At 47.4% G+C, this 16,948-nt stretch overlaps 4 protein-coding genes across 5 annotated transcripts; 1 reads left to right on the forward strand and 3 right to left on the reverse strand.

Moving 5' to 3' along the window:
• Window positions 1-106: 106 nt before the first annotated feature.
• lats1 (large tumor suppressor kinase 1) lies at window positions 107-2,586 on the reverse strand. The gene is given in 5 exon segments (XM_068754090.1): window positions 107-172; window positions 271-845; window positions 848-1,627; window positions 1,722-1,833; window positions 2,236-2,586. Coding segments are annotated over 5 exon segments (1,884 nt in total).
• Window positions 2,587-3,706: 1,120 nt separating this feature from the next.
• Window positions 3,707-6,600, reverse strand: nup43 (nucleoporin 43). The gene is made up of 8 exons (XM_068753876.1): window positions 6,481-6,600; window positions 5,887-6,009; window positions 5,581-5,658; window positions 5,301-5,463; window positions 5,089-5,224; window positions 4,854-5,005; window positions 4,631-4,747; window positions 3,707-4,455 (listed from the first exon to the last, which is right to left on the reverse strand). The coding sequence occupies exons 1-8, from the start codon at window positions 6,598-6,600 to the stop codon at window positions 4,226-4,228; spliced, it is 1,119 nt and encodes a 372-aa protein (XP_068609977.1). The 3' UTR covers window positions 3,707-4,225.
• Window positions 6,601-6,975: 375 nt separating this feature from the next.
• On the forward strand, window positions 6,976-11,194 carry pcmt (protein-L-isoaspartate (D-aspartate) O-methyltransferase). 2 transcript variants are annotated; one of them, XM_068753515.1, is made up of 8 exons: window positions 6,976-7,092; window positions 8,743-8,847; window positions 8,932-8,963; window positions 9,215-9,319; window positions 9,450-9,570; window positions 9,742-9,827; window positions 9,932-10,101; window positions 10,439-11,194. In XM_068753515.1, exons 1-8 carry the CDS (start codon window positions 7,038-7,040, stop codon window positions 10,449-10,451), a joined length of 687 nt encoding a protein of 228 aa, XP_068609616.1. In that variant the 5' UTR covers window positions 6,976-7,037; the 3' UTR covers window positions 10,452-11,194. The 2 variants fall into 2 exon arrangements, with proteins under 2 accessions (XP_068609616.1, XP_068609617.1); XM_068753516.1 differs by having other exon boundaries at window positions 6,977-7,092; window positions 9,932-10,156.
• An 819-nt stretch (window positions 11,195-12,013) lies between these two features.
• On the reverse strand, window positions 12,014-16,512 carry lrp11 (low density lipoprotein receptor-related protein 11). The gene is made up of 9 exons (XM_068753473.1): window positions 15,972-16,512; window positions 14,366-14,523; window positions 13,616-13,757; window positions 13,424-13,549; window positions 13,150-13,332; window positions 12,562-12,729; window positions 12,412-12,468; window positions 12,240-12,326; window positions 12,014-12,168 (listed from the first exon to the last, which is right to left on the reverse strand). Exons 1-9 carry the CDS (start codon window positions 16,510-16,512, stop codon window positions 12,014-12,016), a joined length of 1,617 nt encoding a protein of 538 aa, XP_068609574.1.
• Between the last annotated feature and the right edge of the window lie 436 nt (window positions 16,513-16,948).

The raw sequence follows: 16,948 nt of genomic DNA on the forward strand, positions 1-16,948 counted from the left end.
GCGTCACGTTTGCACATTCAAACTCGCACAAGACGGCCGAAATGGCCGACGCGTGCGGAACACAGGGACACCCCCGACGCGCCTTTACCTTGTTTCAGATCGGCTGCTAGCGGCGGGGGGGGGAGAGAAAGGGACAGAGAGGAAAGCTGAGGAAATATCCAACAGGCAGAAACTGAAAGACAACGCAGAAGATGGACACCAGAGAGAGAAAGAGTGGACGTTTCCTTTTCCGGTTCATCGGGGGGGGGGGGGGGGCAGCCATATTCTCACCCTTTGCATCTCGCTTTCCAGCTGCTTCCTCCTCCGGATCCTCTGCTGGTGGTTCTTCAGGATGTTCTCCACGTGCTGCTCCATGAAGAATTTGAAGGCCTGGGGGGAGTACAGCGCGATCCTCCCCGACTCCCCCCGCCGCTCTTCGTCCCGCTTGCTGCGGCGGACGGGAACGGGCGACGTCGTGATTTGCTTCTTCTCCTTCTCCGCGGCGTTTTCAGAGCTCTCTTTGTCTCGGGAGCCGCCGCCGCCGCCGCCCTCCTCGTCGGCGGGGTTTGGGTTCTCTCTCTCTCTGCCTGAGCTCAGCTTGTTGGCCGCCGGGTCATAGGCGGGGGGGCACGGTGCAGCCTGTTGCTGGAGGAGATGCTTGGGGTACGGCGGCGGGGGCCCCTGGTAGCTGGGCACTTCGGCCACCGCCGGGATCTGAGCGGGTTCTTGGTAAGCGGCCGCAGACGCCCAGGGGGGGTGCGGGGGGGCCACCGCCGTGTGCAGCTCCGGCTTCTGCACCCGTATGCTCTTGACCGGCTGCAGGACGGGCGCCTGGGTGACGGCGGTGACCGTGGTGGCCGAGGCCGAGAGTGGGCCGCTCTGCTGCTCGGCTGGCGGCTGCCGAAGGAGTCGGAACGGACCGGGACGCCGTGCTGCCACGACGGGGACGGATCCTGGTTGCCGCCGTTGCCGGGGGCCGGCTGGGACTGGCCGGGGGCCAGAGGCGCCGGCGACCAGGACTGGGGCGTGCCGAGGTTGTGACTGTTCCGGCCCGGGACCATCAGAGACGGGGGGACGTTTCCACCGTTGGCGTAGGAGGGGGAGGACGCCGGCCCGCCCGCTTGCGTCTGCTGGTCGGTGGGGCTGTGCCGGCTGACCTGGTTGACCGGGTACGGGGGAGGGGGCTGTCTGCTGGCCCCTCCCATGTAGTCCGCTTGGGAGGAGCCACTGGGAGACCAGCTGAACTTATTACCTCCGGAGCTTTGCTTTATGATGGGCTGGTGGCCCACGGGCACCGGGCTGATCCCGCGTTGGTTCGGAGGCGCTGCGGCTTGGTACCCGTCAGGCCACGCCCCCTGGGGCACGAGGTAGTCCACGTTGCCCGAGTAGCGCTTGGTGGATGGGTTGCCGTCCCTGGGAGGCGCGGCGCCGCGGCTCGGCGGGGGCGTGACGCTGCGTACCTGCGGCGGGAACGGAGGGCTGACTCTCTGGCCGTTGGCGGAGTGACTCGGCGGGAAGGCGGGGGCGGGGCTGTCCGAGCGGTACATCACGCCGTCGGCCACGAGAGTCGCGAGGCGAGGAGACAGCGACTCCTTGGAGCCCTTCCAGCTGGACCTCCTCAGCACGGCTTGCGTGACGTGAGAAGCTCCTACGGCGACGACGACGACAACAACGAGCAAAGATAAATCTTAGTCGAGCAGATGAAACCCAGCGGGGGGGGGGGGGGGGGGGGGCACACATACCTGGAACTTTAAGGCCTCCTGCGTTGGGGTTTGAAACGGCCATCTGTTCCCTCATGGAGTCCTGGTAGCTCACTTTGCTCATGTAGTCGGCCCCCCCACTGCGAGTGTTGCTCTACACGCCAAGAAAAAAAAGGAAGAAACATTTTAGTGTTTGTTTCCTTTTACCAAAACTTCATCTCTGAATGTGTTTAATTCGATCCAAACCATTAATATGAAGCGAACAATACTCATCACAATAATAATGATCGATCAGTTCATGTATTCATCATTGTGCGCCCTTTTCCCTCACAGAGTGTTAAAAAACACGCGGCGGCCGCCAACCGAGGAGCCGCTTTTACCGTCGCCCGAACGAGCTCGCCATTCCACTTTGCATACTTTCAATACTCCAAATGATTGCTCGTGTGATAGCAGTCTATTAACACAGCAATGTCTAGAATGAAAGCTTTCCCAACAGTCAGTCTGTGGGTGGGGGGGGGGGGGGACGACAAAAAAAAAAAAAAAACACTCGACTCACCTCATCGAAAGCAGAAAATGGCTGCTCCTGCGCCGCGTACTTGTTCACCTCTGGGCCCGAGATGCTGGGCTCATTGGCAAACGGCAGCAGAGACTTGCGGATCTCCTGTAAGGCCTTGTGATGCGGGTTGTTTTTGGGGTTGCTGCTGCGCCCCGGTTGCCTCGCGTCCTCAGAGGGCATTTTCCCACAGAACACATTGTCCACCTTCGGCGGGTCGGAGGGTTTGGATAAGTTACGCAGGCTGTTCCGTATTTCCTGCAGCATCTGTTGGCTGTTGCCTCCGTAGTTACTAGTCGGAAACGTTTTGGGTCTCATCTGTCGGTATCCTTCGGGTTTGTCCGCTCTCTTCATGGAAGAGCATGAATGTGACGTCCTGGATAACGGGGGGGGCTCCAATGTGTGACGTCACATTTACCTGCCGAGAAAAAGAAATGCACATTTTATCAATGCGACATGCACGGACACGCAGAGTGAACATCGGGTGACCCCCAGCGTTAGCTTGTTGTCTAAATGGCTTACATAGGAAATATTAGCAGGTAGACATTAGCAATGCGACCATATAACAGGCAGAAAATGGTTTACTTAAAAACTGTTTTTGTTATAAAAGTGTCCAAAAATGTGTGGTAGAAAATCTAAAAAAAATAAGAATTAATTCGCAGAACAAGAAACAGCACACTTGCTCCCGCAGTTAGCATTGCGGGCTAACGGGCAATGCTTTGTCGCTCCACTTAGCCAAGTGTGGTAAAATTAATTCTACTTTTAGAAATATCACCGATACACACCAAAAACAACCCTGAGCCAGCAGGCGGAATTATCACAATCTCAGTCGGGATAAAGTCGCACTCCGCAGCCGTAACTCCGCGGCCTCCATTTGCTGCTAAGCTAATTCAACAACAGGTTCGGAATTAGCTGCTAGCTCAGTTAGCCGTGACTGACAATTTACCGACTGCGACTATCTTCCTATATTCGACAGCAAACGGTATCTCCTTGATCTTTTTCGGCGACGAGGACCGGATTTAAAACACATTAAACGTACTTTCTGTGCCGAACTCTCGCTCGTCCCTTTTCTTTTCAGGTTGAATTCCTAGGATGTCTGAATGACATGTACAGCAACAAGTTCGACACGGAAGTTAACGCGACCGACTTCCGGTAACTATAAGTGTCACAATAAAATGAGGAAATTAAATCCTGAGGATAAGTCACGAAGTAAACACAGCGCTTTAACTGGTTTTATACAATACAATAATTAAATCAGTCATTGAAAATACTACACAAAAAATCCTACTTGTAGGACTTTAAGAGTTCCAGATGAAGTATTTCTTTTTTTTTTTGCCCTCAACATCCCTCATTTGACTTAAACTGTAGCTCATGAACACTCCATTATGAAATGGTATTTCCTAATATAGCTATAACACCGATTAAAAAAAAACACAAATTACCGATGATTCCACACGCTTTGTGTCTGTTGCGTTTTTCACTTTATTTGAGGCAGATCTGAATAAAGAAATTCCGTCGCCACAGCTTTCTACGCTGGAGCATGTTTTGATACAGCTGATTACTGACAATGGGCTTGGCAGCCGGAGGTAAGCGCTTCCTCATATTTCACTCCCTTTGGCTCACATCAAGAAAAACAAATGATTACGCATTTCACAGCTATGGTATTCACGACACGCAACAGATTTCTATTTAAAGAAAACTTCCCAAACACACATGAGCCATTTCTGTAAAGGCCTTTAATTCAGTTCTAAACGACCTCCGTGTAAAAGTCCCGCTGAAGTGAAATACGCGAATTGGAATAGAACAGAACAAAAAACAAAATAATTCTGATCCATGAAAACTGCAATAGAAATGTGTATGAAAATCAAAATATCACAAGCAACCTTTGACAGTATTTTGGCCACCATGTATCATCAAAAAAAAAAACAGGACATGTCTTGAAAGCAATTAAAGAGCTCTTCATCTACATCTTAGCCAGTGCACAAACAAATCCTTAAACTGGGACCTGTCTATTGACAAAAATAGCCTCTCCATCAGTCCCGCAGACAAGACATTGTCCGAGTACATCCAAACTGTTGACAGATAGCGTCTGGCTGGGTAGCATGTGAGTCGTCTCCAGACGTCCTTTACTGGAGTCCCCGGTGAGCCAGGTGCCGATAAGAGACGAGTTCCCCCCAGCTGGGGCCACCGCACTGCGAGACATCATGCTGCTGTTCCTGCCACCTGGAAAACAGTTGGAAAACTCTTAAATTGCTATATGATGGTGTAGAGGTTACTTAGCATGTTGGTTTGCTATCTTAGCTCATCATAATCAACATATGTAGCTGCAGGACTAATATATTAAATATTAAAATCTCATAGAATGCGGCCAAAAAAGGACAGAATATTTTTGACTCGCCTTGTAAGAAGGATGGCATCTCTGAATGTGAGGAAGTTTCCCAGTGAAGCAGTGAACCATCCTCTGCGCATGTGAACAGATGATCAGGGTTGGTTGGGTGGAAGTGGACTTCCCACACTGCAAAAAAAACAAAAAAAACAAAGAAAATATCTTAATCTAAAACGGTTACTGAAAAGCAAAAAAAAAAAAAAAAACTCGGTAATTTGGCTCGGAGGTGAATTACTCTCAGCAGAATGTGCCTCCATGAGTGAGATGGGTGCGTTCCCTTGTCTCACGTCCCAGACGCAGAGCATGCCGTCCTGCCCTCCGGTGGTCACAATGTGCTGCTGGTTCGGATGTTTGTCCACGCAGTGGAGCGGGACTCTATCCCCCGAGCTGGAAAGGAAACATAGACGTGCTTAAAATCAAAACCCAAAAGCAGAAGAGCAACCGTTTGGCTAAAACCGAGGGGCTCTTACAGGGAAAGAATCTGTGACGGCGAGTCGCCCTGTTGTCTGAAATCCCACATCTTCAGTTGGCCGATGGAGTTGACCGTCAAAATCTCGGTCGTCTTCAAGTAAGTCACGGCGTGAATCGTGCTGCTGTCCGCGTTGTCTGGCGAGGTTTAAACAGTCCGATAATCACACCCGCAGCGTTGTGACCGTTCATTACGAGCGAATCTCAATCTCACCTATGACCCGAACGACTCCCTCCTGATCGGCTCTGAAGACGATGATCCTGCCGTCTTCGCCAACCGTGACGATCTCGGGACTGCTGCACACGACGCCGGTGCACGGAGCGTCGCCGCAGGGGTAACGATGAGCTCTTTCCCAGCGCTGAGAAACCGATATCGTCTGGGCATTCACGAGAGAACAAACGCATTTATAACTCATTCTTATCTTACGCAAGAATTATTTTTAGTGATGTCCAGTAACAAGATTTATATTGTAAACATATTTAGATTTGTGTACCTGACTGTTTTGGTAGCGATGGAAAATGGTGACTGCTCCCGTTGACGACGCCGTGACGATTCTGTCCTGGTCTAAAAACTGTAAAACAATTAACACAAAATAAATTTTCTTTGAAAGACCACCTTTAATTTTTGTCTTTTCGAGTTCTTCTTTGCAGCAACTATAATAGCAACATATTATTTTTCATCATTTTGAACTCTATACTCTCGAACCATTCTGTGCCTCTTCCGTGTCAACATTTGCACAAGAAGAAACGTAATTTTAGTACTACTTTTTGGCACATTAGTTGAGACTTGAGTGTCTTACTTGAAGGTCCAGAACATCTCCAACGTGCTTGCTTTCGCATAAAAGCTGAGGATCTCCTTCGAATCCATCGTCGACAGCAGAATTTGCGTGACTGCCGATTGACCAAAATGAAATCTTGTTGTGCTGCAAATTGACAAACACACATACGAGTTTATTTATATCATTACTATGAGGTAGAGAAGATACCCCAGTATCAATGAGATCTGACAGAGATAATCAAACATACCTAGAAAGCACTTTGATTGATTAACGGTGTATTTAATCTACTGCATCTTTTCAACAATATTTAATTTAATACCTTTCAGAAATCCAACTGCTGACTCAAATATTACACAAAAATATCAGCTCACTTATGGGCCCTTATTATCCATCCATTTGGCACAATATATTTAGCATAGCTAGGCAAACATTAAACTAACATTATACGCGGTGTTTACTAGTTCAAGACTTTGATCTCTGCTTCATACACACTTAACGATTAATAGGATTTTTCTCAAGTATTAAATATGGCCGTCGCATAAAACACGTAAAGGTCTGAATGATTTTTCCTTTTGTTATCATTAAGAACTAGCATTTTACAACTTTCTGAATTACCTCGTTATCCCACGAACCAGTAACAAAGATGTCCGGTTGCTGCAGATGTGAATGCGACACTGGACGCCATCTGGTTTTGCTGATCTTCTGGGACACGTACTTGGCATTTATACTCTCCATTTGGGACTAAAAACGGTGCCATGCACTTTAAATTAGCAGGATAAAATGGGTGGTATTAGCTTAGCATTCGTGTGCTACGCTAAAATGTACGCGCCGACTATTTCATACGTAGCTACGGTAGCCGAGAAAGGTCAAAAATACCAACTCATGCGGATATTCCTGTTCGCGCGATCGTTCAAATATTACTGCAGGAAATCTGATAATGAATTGAATGTTGCTAATACGTGATTTGTTTTTTTTTGTGTGTGTTTGTGTTAAAAACCGACACCTTTCTGCGTTAGAAAGGCCGTTCTGCATCAGGACATTTTTGGATGTCCGGTGACGTTTCCGCCGCTCCGCCGTCTTCTCTGGAGGTTGTCCGCTTCATCGCCAAAACATTTGGCGCAGGCGCGGCACTGACAGCTGCTAGCTACTTACTCCGCAAACTCTGCGTAATAATGGCCTGGAAATCCGGAGGAAACAACCAAGCAGAGCTCGTCAACAACCTCCGCAGTAAGTCCGAACGCGGCGGGAGCACCGACGCCTTCGACGGAAGGTCGCCGGAAAAACGTTTTAGTTTGTTAGCTCGTGTTAGCATAGTTAGCGTGGTTGCTAAGCTATGCGATACGCTGAACTAGCGTTACCTCTCTCCCACACCCCCTTTCCCGAGGCGCGTTCATGCCGTGGTGAAGGACCGTGCGTGCGTCGTTGCGGGACATATAATTAACAAAATAATTCTACTTACGACCCGTCCGTTGATAAGGACAGCTTTATTTTGCAGCTTCGACTTTTGTTTTAGCTTTAGGTTAACTTAGCCCGCTAGCCCTATGTGCGTCATTTGGGACGTCGTAGCTAGCTGTAGCTAGCTGTAGCGATAGCAGCGCTGCTAGCTGCCCATTGTTCGTTGCACCCTCCGACCTCAGCGTGAATGACACTGACAGCTGAACGCGTGAGGCTCGTTGCGGCAACAGTGGCTTTGTTAGCGGGTAGTCGCGTCTGCGGAATAAGCGGTGATGCTAGTCATGCTATCCAGCGCTGTAGCATGGCTGGTGGTTTAATACCTGATTTATACCTCAATCAGCAGTGTCCCTTTAGTGGTTAAGAGGGCGGATTGATGGTTGACACGCTAGCAGAACGATGTGCGTTATTAGATTTGACATGTTTTTATTCAACTTGCGTAAAGCAGATTGTTGCTCGGTGAGATCATTGCTGCAGATCTGATATCATCTACTAAGGCTATTTATATTTCTGTAGAGTTCAGAATAGCAGTGAACGTGGCATCTTTAAATGGTTTATTTTCCAGCTACCAGTCCAAAACCTTAAGATAGTAATATATATTTAAAAAAAAAAGAAAAAGATAAATGCATAAGAAAATGAGCGTTGAAGGAGCAAGAATCAGCAACTCTTTGACATCTTCACTTACGAGAAACTTGAATGAGCAACTGATTGTCAAGAATGATTATGACTCAGCAGTTTGGACGTGTCCTTTTGATTTCGGCACCCATCTTGGCAGCTTGGGTGGTTTATTTGTAACCTACCCTAAAGCAGCACGTATCTCTGAATGGGGTTGTTAATGAGAGCCGGGACGTTTGTCCTTGGCGTTTCCTGCTGTTGCTGCAGGAACCTTTTCGTGCCGGGAATCGGAATGCGTTTAGTACTTTTCTTTCTACGACATTTGTTATTATCCCTAATTTCTATCTGTTGTTGCGACTGTAGTTGTGGATAATTGCGATGAAATCCTCCTTCATAGCGTTTGATAGTTTATTCTATCATGTGGACATCTGGGAAATCTATTTTAAAAATTGGTATTATGGTCGAAATAACCAGATAGGAATGTCTCAACAACGCAGTCAAATAAAAGTGAAATAGAAATAAAGTTTGCCATCATACAATTCTGCTCGTTTATAAAATAAAGCCTACAATGTAAATCAAAGTGTTATAAAAGGACAGGGACATACATTATAAGCACACTTTAAGACGAGTAGTTAATCTAGTCATTGTGTAAATCCTGACGTCACTCTGTATTTTGCTCATTCAGAATTTCTCTTCCATGCATTTTCATCTGCCGCAGGATCACGTGACGCGTTCCCTTCAGTGGTGTTTTTGTACTGCTTTGTGTGTTTCCATAACGTACCGGTAACACAAACTCTCTTGCGTCTTCAGAAAATGGCATCATTAAGTCCGAAAACGTCTACGAGGTCATGCTGGCCACGGACCGGGCCCATTTCTCTCGCTGTAATCCATACATGGACTCGCCGCAGTCAATAGGTAGGTCTGCGCGTCTTCATGCATCACGGCGCGCAAATGCCAAGGATGGACTAACCCAATCAATGCCTCTCTTTTAATCGCAAGGCTATCAAGCAACCATCAGCGCTCCCCACATGGTATGACCCAAAACTCATTTCTGCATCCTGGGGAAACAAATTACCGACCGCCCCCATTTTCTGTTCTACACAGAACTTAATCAGATAGTTTCAGTGTTTTGTAATATAATTTATTTTTTATTGTTAGCACGTTAGCTTTGTTAGATCCTCTAATACACTTCTGTCAAAAGCCTCGAGACCTGGGGCTCATCTCACGAGTCGGTGTCGGGATGCGGCTCTAACGCGGTTTTCTTGGCCCCCCCCCCCCCCAGCACGCCTACGCCCTGGAGCTCCTACATGACCAGCTCTACGAGGGAGCCAAAGCTCTGGACGTCGGCTCCGGCAGCGGCATCCTGTCCGCCTGCTTCGCACGAATGGTGAGCCTCGCATGACGGGTAAACACGTACAATTTCTCTTTGGCGGTCGGCCGGTCGGCGTGGAATGGCATAGCACGAACCGTCTGAACCGTCTGAACTGAGTGCTGCTCCTCCCCATGGGCTGTTACAGGTAGGTCCCAAAGGGAAAGTCATAGGAATCGATCACATCAAAGAGCTGGTAGACGATTCCATAACCAACGTGAAGAAGGACGATGCTAGTTTGCTAACGTCGGGCAGAATCACGCTAATAGGTAAGATGTCGCAGGTAGCAGATGTTCTGTTACTGTTTTATTGTTTTCTGAATTGCAGATTTATTTTTTGCCGACTGTTGCTGATAAAACAAGGGACAGTTTATTTCCTATTTTAGGTTTTTTAAATAATCACAAAGGAATTTTGGTAGAAATGTGCACTGTGTGTTTCAGTGGGAGACGGGCGATTGGGTCACGCTGAGGAAGCCCCTTACGATGCCATTCATGTTGGCGCAGCAGCCCCCGTCATCCCCCAAGCTGTGAGTCGCCCCCCCCCCCCGAACACTGTCCTGATCTGCTGCAAAACAAAAATAAATCCACTTCAAACTGGATTTAAGTTGCAAAGTCGGTGTTTCCCTTCCAGCTCCTAGACCAGCTGAAGCCCGGGGGCCGCCTGATTCTGCCCGTCGGCCCGGCGGGGGGGAACCAGACGCTAGAGCAGTACGACAAGCTGGAGGACGGCAGCACCAAAATGAAGGCCTTGATGGGGGTGATTTATGTGCCTTTAACAGACAAAGACAAGCAGTGGTCCAGGTGGAAGTGACTTCCTTCTTCCCTTCCCTCCCCCTTCTCTCCTCACAGCGGAAAGGTGAAATGGTGTGGCTTGGAGCAGGCGATGGATCACAAGGGGCTGCGTTTTGCTGCTTGTTGACATGTTTGGCTTCTTCCATACCATACCAACCAGCTGCACGTTTCCTTCTCTCTCTTTGTTTTGTTTCATACCGTCTCGATTAAAAGCAACCTGATGAATGAAATTCAAAGATTGCGATTGTTTTGCATGCTATTTAGACGCTATAAAAGGTTTTCGTTTGCACGACCAGGCGACGTCCGTTGTTTCTCTCGTCTAACGCTCGCCTTCTCTTCCCCGCAGCGATGAACTTTGAAGAGGAAGTCGAACCATCATCCACCTTGGAGTTTGATCCGGGAGACCCCCGGGGGGGGGGGGGGGGTCAAACAGCCCGTGATATTTTGTTCAAAGCATTACAAAACATGTTTTAAGTCTGTCGATGGACTCGAGTATTACACGGTGACAACCCAAAGAGGCTTGGGAAGAAAGACTGCTTGAAGCTCGGCGCAGAAATATCGGAAGAGGCTTTTTGTTTTTTTGTTTTTCTTTTCGGACCTACATCGTTTTTTGTTGGTGCTTTTATTACTTTAATCCCAAATCATCCATGTTTACAGTATTATATTTCAGCAGCATCAGCGCTGGACGATGGAGCAACGCCGGCAGCATCGCAGGAAAGCCTGAGAGCTTTAGGTGTTTTAACTAGCTGCAACTCGCGTGTGTGGATCATCTAACTAGAGACTTCTCTGCTAACATATGAGCCCCCCACCCCCAAACAGTATTACACACACAGGCACATACAGGCTGCGCTTCTCACCCGGTCACGCGTTGCTTTCTGCAGCCGGATGTCTCTTCATTTGTGCAGGCTCTTCTAGCGACTGGTACCGAATGAGATCGTCACTGCTTTGCCAAAAAAAATCAACTCCAACGTTTTCACGCAGAAGAATGTTTTGTTTTCCTTAAATAAAAAAAATCACACTATATTTTGAATGATCTGTGTGATGGGTTCTATTTGGCTTTTGCAGCTTCTGGAATGGCAAATGAAATAAAGAGATGCTTGTATTTTTGTCTGCCGTTGTCATTTATTCTTTTCTTACGGAGGTTTTTCAGGCAGGGCTGTGACAGTTCTGTCGGAGAATGTTGAGGTCAACCCCACCATGAAATTTGTGACTAGCAGATCGATTATAAGTTTAATCATTTTCAGACTGCTAAAAAAATCTAGTCAAACACGTGCCATTTAAGCATTTTGTCTAAAAATGGCCAGATTTGTGACAAAACAAGCATCACAATATCGGTTTTGGAATATAAAATACATTTTGTGGCTTTAAATACCAAGTATGTCTTCATGAATCAAGTTATTTTTAAAGATACATTTAATATAACATGAAAGGCAGCACGTCAAGTCTGGCAAATAAATACATAATTTTGCTTTGTCAGGAAAAAATATGCAACAAACCTTGGAAAAAAATAGAAACTGAATTTGCTGTAATAAGGTGAAGAGCTGTATGGATAAGTCATTGATTTTTAAGTGCTACAGCAGTCATTCCGATGTGTTTCGCCTCTGCACTAGAGGCAAGTTAATGAAGGTTCAATACAACACAAACACGACACAGAGTCATCCAGTAGCGAATCAGTGCGGCGGCGTTCAGGACAAACATCGACTGAAGATAAACGTGTTTTAGGGATCCTAATAAAGTCACTGGTGACTATAAAGCAGACTTTAGTGTCGAACTACAATCAGCTTTAGCACAGGATTAAAATGAATTTCAAACACAGTGTCGGCTTTGAAGGTGGCGTCTATCAGCAGGGTCGGAATGTTTCCGAGACAAAGTGTGACCCTTCATAAAGTTCTGTCTGTGTTGGGGCCTCCGGGCCGATTGGCTACAAGTACATGCCGTTGATGAGGTAATCCGATTCCTCTGTGGTGAGGGGCCGGGCTTTCTTCAGCTTGTGGCGAACGAGTCTGAGACGACAGCCGATCATGAGCAACAGCAGAGCGGTGATGATGAGGCCGAGAGCCAGGGGGAGGATGGCACCTGGAAAAGAAAAGCACCAGATTACGCAAGAGGCAGACTAAAGATGAAGGACGATGGGGGGGGGATCATACCTGACTCCGGCATAGGATGTCCACCCACCACCGGGGCGCCTTTGGAAATGGAGACTTCGCCGTCAGCTCGGATCTGGGAGATTTTAGCTTCAAATGACACAGAGATATTTTTTTTTAGAAAAAACTCCAAAGATCTATAAAGTTGTAATGAAATACACTTTGTTTTTTTTACCTAACTCCGCCTGCTTGGTGACTGCGGGCGCCATGGTCGCAGGTTTGAAAGCCGGGCCTAGAAGAGGTTTCCATGGATTATTACAAAATGACAGAACTCTTAATGAGGTTAAAAAAATAAAAGCAAAACGCTCCACGAGCAGAGTCTCACTTTTTTGTATGCATTCACTGACACAGTCAGCCTCTTGGAGGAAGTTGTTGTGGTTGCCTTGGCAACCACCGTACAGGAAGTGTTTGCATTCTCCTGCGCTTTGGTCGTAGTACCAGCGTGGGAAGGCGCCTTTACAGGGTCCGACGACCGGAGCAGCAGCACACGGATCTACGGAGGAGTCGGACGGGAAGAATTTGATTTGACACAAAAACAGCCTCCTGAGAAAGCCCCTCATGCCATGTAACTAACGCCTGTGGAAACATTCCGGTTGGGGGGGGGGCATCAGCCTGATGGAGGGATCGGATGGCCCTAGAGGACAGAAGTGCTTTGTTCCAACAAGAAAAGAGCCGCTTTCACATGGCGACCCTGCGGCTGCTCGGCGCTACGACTCGATGGCTGCCTGCAGGGCCTCCATCTGCTGCTGAGTCAATAAGCAGACCAAAGAAAAACCACCTCTCTGTCTGTCTCTGCGATAACGACGCGATGATGGAGGCTCGGCTTGGGTCGGGGAATGAATGTGTTAAAGGGTGCAGAAGAAGAAAAAGAAACCTGCGTGGAACTAGCGTCGTTTCGTACATACAAACTCACCTTGACTGACGGGCGCCTCCTGTTGACCCCGGCTTGGCGGGCTGGCCTTGCTCTCGACCTGCGGGGTCTCCCCGGGTCCCGCCTGGAGCACCGATCCGTCGGTGGCCTCGGCGGCATGCTCTACAGGCCGGTGGGAGCCTGACGGGTCGGCCGGGTGGGTCACCGACTTCCTGCTGCTGTCAACTAAAAAAAAAAAAATCAATCAATCACAAAAAAAAAACGTGCTCCTCTCATCCTGGCGTCCCTTTAAGCGAGGAAGATTCTTCGGGCTTACAGTCGGGGCAGAAGTCTTCGTCGGAGCGGTCCGGGCAGTGCTGCTTCCCGTCGCAGGCGAAGGTGATGTCAATGCAGCAGCCGTCGTCACACTTGAACTGGTAGTTGGAACAGTGGCCTGTGCACACTGTGGGTACATGTAGCTCAGAACAGACACGCAACAACGGGTCTGTGTGCGAGCGACCCCGGTTACCTTCTGCCTGGCGCTTCGGCGCCAGCACGGTGACGGAGACGTTGTCCGAGCTCTTCTGGCCGGCCGTGTCGGTGACGGTCATCTGGAAGGCGTAGACGCCCCGCTGGAGGCCGCTGATCTTCAGCAGCCCGGGATGAGTCACCTTCAAAGAGAAAGAAATCTGTGACGCATCATCATCAAAGAAATGAGCTTTATTTATTTGCTTTCTCCATGACGGAGGTGAAAATGTTTTTTTTTATTCCTCTCTAAATGATAATATATGTGTTTTTTTTGGCGTAGAATTCATTAAAAAATTATACAATAACATTTTAAACGGGAATCTGAATACAATTAAAAGAAATTTAGCAGAGAAAATAATAAGATTGAGAAATTGTAGTTATAACCAGCAGAAAAATGAATGAAAGTAAAGCCCTGAAAAGTCAAAGTACTTTATCAAATTCTCCACATCACCCTTAAACAGTCCTGATCGTTGATTTAAAATGTTCCGCACAAGGACCGGCGGTTCATTATGGTTCTAAAGGGATTATCTAAATGCTGTTTAGGTGACGAACAAAGGGCAACCCGGGCCGTCCTTGGGGGCGGCGCCGCTGTAATAAATCTTATCTCCGTGGCTACAGGGAGGCATTGTGCAGCTCTGTTGACACAACTAATCCAAACAAGAAATCTAACACGGGTGCCTGCGAGGGCAATTAAGAGAGACAAGATGGACGCAAGGTGATTTATAAAAGTCAATGTAAAGTGAACTCTGACTTTCATGTTGATGGCAGTCTCCCCCCTGACGAGGGTCCATTCGTAGTGGCTGATCCCGTGGTCGTCCACGCTGTCCCGCCCGTCCAGGACGGCCCAGTCTGTGGGCAGCTGGATGACCACATCCTGCCCGGCGTCACTGCGAGGAGGTTCATCCGCCTCTGCAGGAACATCATCATCATCATCATCGTCACACCACTTTACGTGAACATTGTTAAACCACCAGGAGATGGATCGTGACTAATTTGAGGGGGGCGTGTCCTTGAATTTCTGTTTTCCCTCATCACTGAATGCTGCTGATTATTTTTCTCTGTTAAGGTTTGTTCTATTACTTTGATGTTCTAATAAAAGGTGATTATCATCAGATGCCTGATTTTTATCTGACGATAATCCAGAACCTGGAGATGTGAAATGAAAGAAGATTTTGTATTCTGATTGTATATTCTATTGAAGTAACTCTCGGTATTTACTATTTAACTACTGCTTTAGCCCAGTATTTACTATATTTAACTACTGCTTTAGCCCGGTATTTACTATTTAACTACTTCTTTAGCCCGGTATTTACTGTTTAACTACTTCTTTAGCCCGGTATTTACTATTTAACTACTTCTTTAGCCCGGTATTTACTATTTAACTACTTCTTTAGCCCGGTATTTACTATTTAACTACTTCTTTAGCCCGGTATTTACTATTTAACTACTTCTTTAGCCCGGTATTTACTATTTAACTGCTTATTTAGCCCGGTATTTACTATTTAACTACTTCTTTAGCCCGGTATTTACTATTTAACTACTTCTTTAGCCCAGTATTTACTATTTAACTACTTCTTTAGCCCGGTATTTACTATTTAACTGCTTATTTAGCCCGGTATTTACTATTTAACTACTTCTTTAGCCCGGTATTTACTATTTAACTACTTCTTTAGCCCGGTATTTACTATTTAACTACTTCTTTAGCCCGGTATTTACTATTTAACTACTTCTTTAGCCCAGTATTTACTATTTAACTACTTCTTTAGCCCAGTATTTACTATTTAACTACTTCTTTAGCCCAGTATTTACTATTTAACTACTTCTTTAGCCCAGTATTTACTATTTAACTACTTCTTTAGCCCGGTATTTACTATTTAACTACTTCTTTAGCCCAGTATTTACTATTTAACTACTTCTTTAGCCCAGTATTTACTATTTAACTACTTCTTTAGCCCAGTATTTACTATTTAACTACTTCTTTAGCCCAGTATTTACTATTTAACTACTTCTTTAGCCCGGTATTTACTATTTAACTACTTCTTTAGCCCAGTATTTACTATTTAACTACTTCTTTAGCCCAGTATTTACTATTTAACTACTTCTTTAGCCCGGTATTTACTATTTAACTGCTTCTAGAACAGCTGCTTCTGCTTCTCAGGGACTCCTGATGCCATTTGTGCTGACAGAGAACGTAAAAGGCAAATTATTAACCCAACCTTCCTGCTCATAGCAGTAAAATGCATTTTATTTCACCTGACCTTTCAAAATAAAAGAATAGGATACCAGCCCTATAAATCAAAAGCACGTTTCCTATTTCCTTAATCTCTTTAGAATATCAACATTAAATCCTCTCCCACCCTGCGCGGCGTCCTCGTCCCGGTCCACGGGCCTCCCGGACGGGACGGGGACGCGTCCCCGCGTCGCGTTCACGCTCCGGCTGTAGGTGGAGAAGCCCTGCTGCGGCGCGAAGGAGCAGACATTTTTGTTCCTGTAGACGCAGTTGAACAGGTAACAGCTGAGGCTCCCCCCGGGCTGCCTCGGGCTCTCCTCCGCCACCGCCACGGTGCAGCGAGGCTGAGCGCAGCAGGCGTGGAGACAGTCCTTCCGGGTGAACACCCGGTCCGGGGCCAGGACGAAGGCGGCGCCCTGGTCGATGGAGACCCTGGCCCGGATGATGCGCTCCCTGACGGCGCTGAAATCGCCCACGCAGGAGTCCATCGCGTCGCCGATCTTGTATTCCTGCTCCTGCTGGAGCTGCTGGCGGAATTCCTCCAGCAGCTCCTCCACCCCTGATATTTTCGATTTTAGATCCGTTATCGGCGGAGTCCGAGTGTCGATCAGCGGAACCAGGAGGAGGAGAGAGGCGAGCAGCGGCCAGGGATGCTGAGGAAGAGCCATGTTGTTCCCTCTGCCTCCGGCGGGGCGCTCACATCGGGATCCTCGCAGCAAAGATGGCTTTCCTCCGTTAAACAGACCCCCCGCTGTGCTATAATAAAGAGGACCACACGTCTAAACATCACAGGCCACACGGGGGCACGCCTCCGAGGAAAAAAAACCCGTCGTTGTCATGGGGACGGTCGCGAGACTTGAGATGATAGGACGTCTAGCCTTCAGACCATGACGTCACGACGATGGATGACTGGCGAGATGAGAGCTAGCATACCTGTTAGCTAACACTCAGTTCAAATAGTTTGGTAATAATTTCAGTAACACATCAAAATACCAAATACTGCAGAGATGTGGAATGTTTTTTTTTAAGTTTTATTTTTTTCCATTTAATTTATTCTGAAATAGTTTCCTATTTTGCTACTTTACGTCATTTAAAATCAGATTG

This window comes from Brachionichthys hirsutus, chromosome 20 (genome assembly GCF_040956055.1).
Source record: "Brachionichthys hirsutus isolate HB-005 chromosome 20, CSIRO-AGI_Bhir_v1, whole genome shotgun sequence".
NCBI lineage: Eukaryota > Metazoa > Chordata > Actinopteri > Lophiiformes > Brachionichthyidae > Brachionichthys > Brachionichthys hirsutus.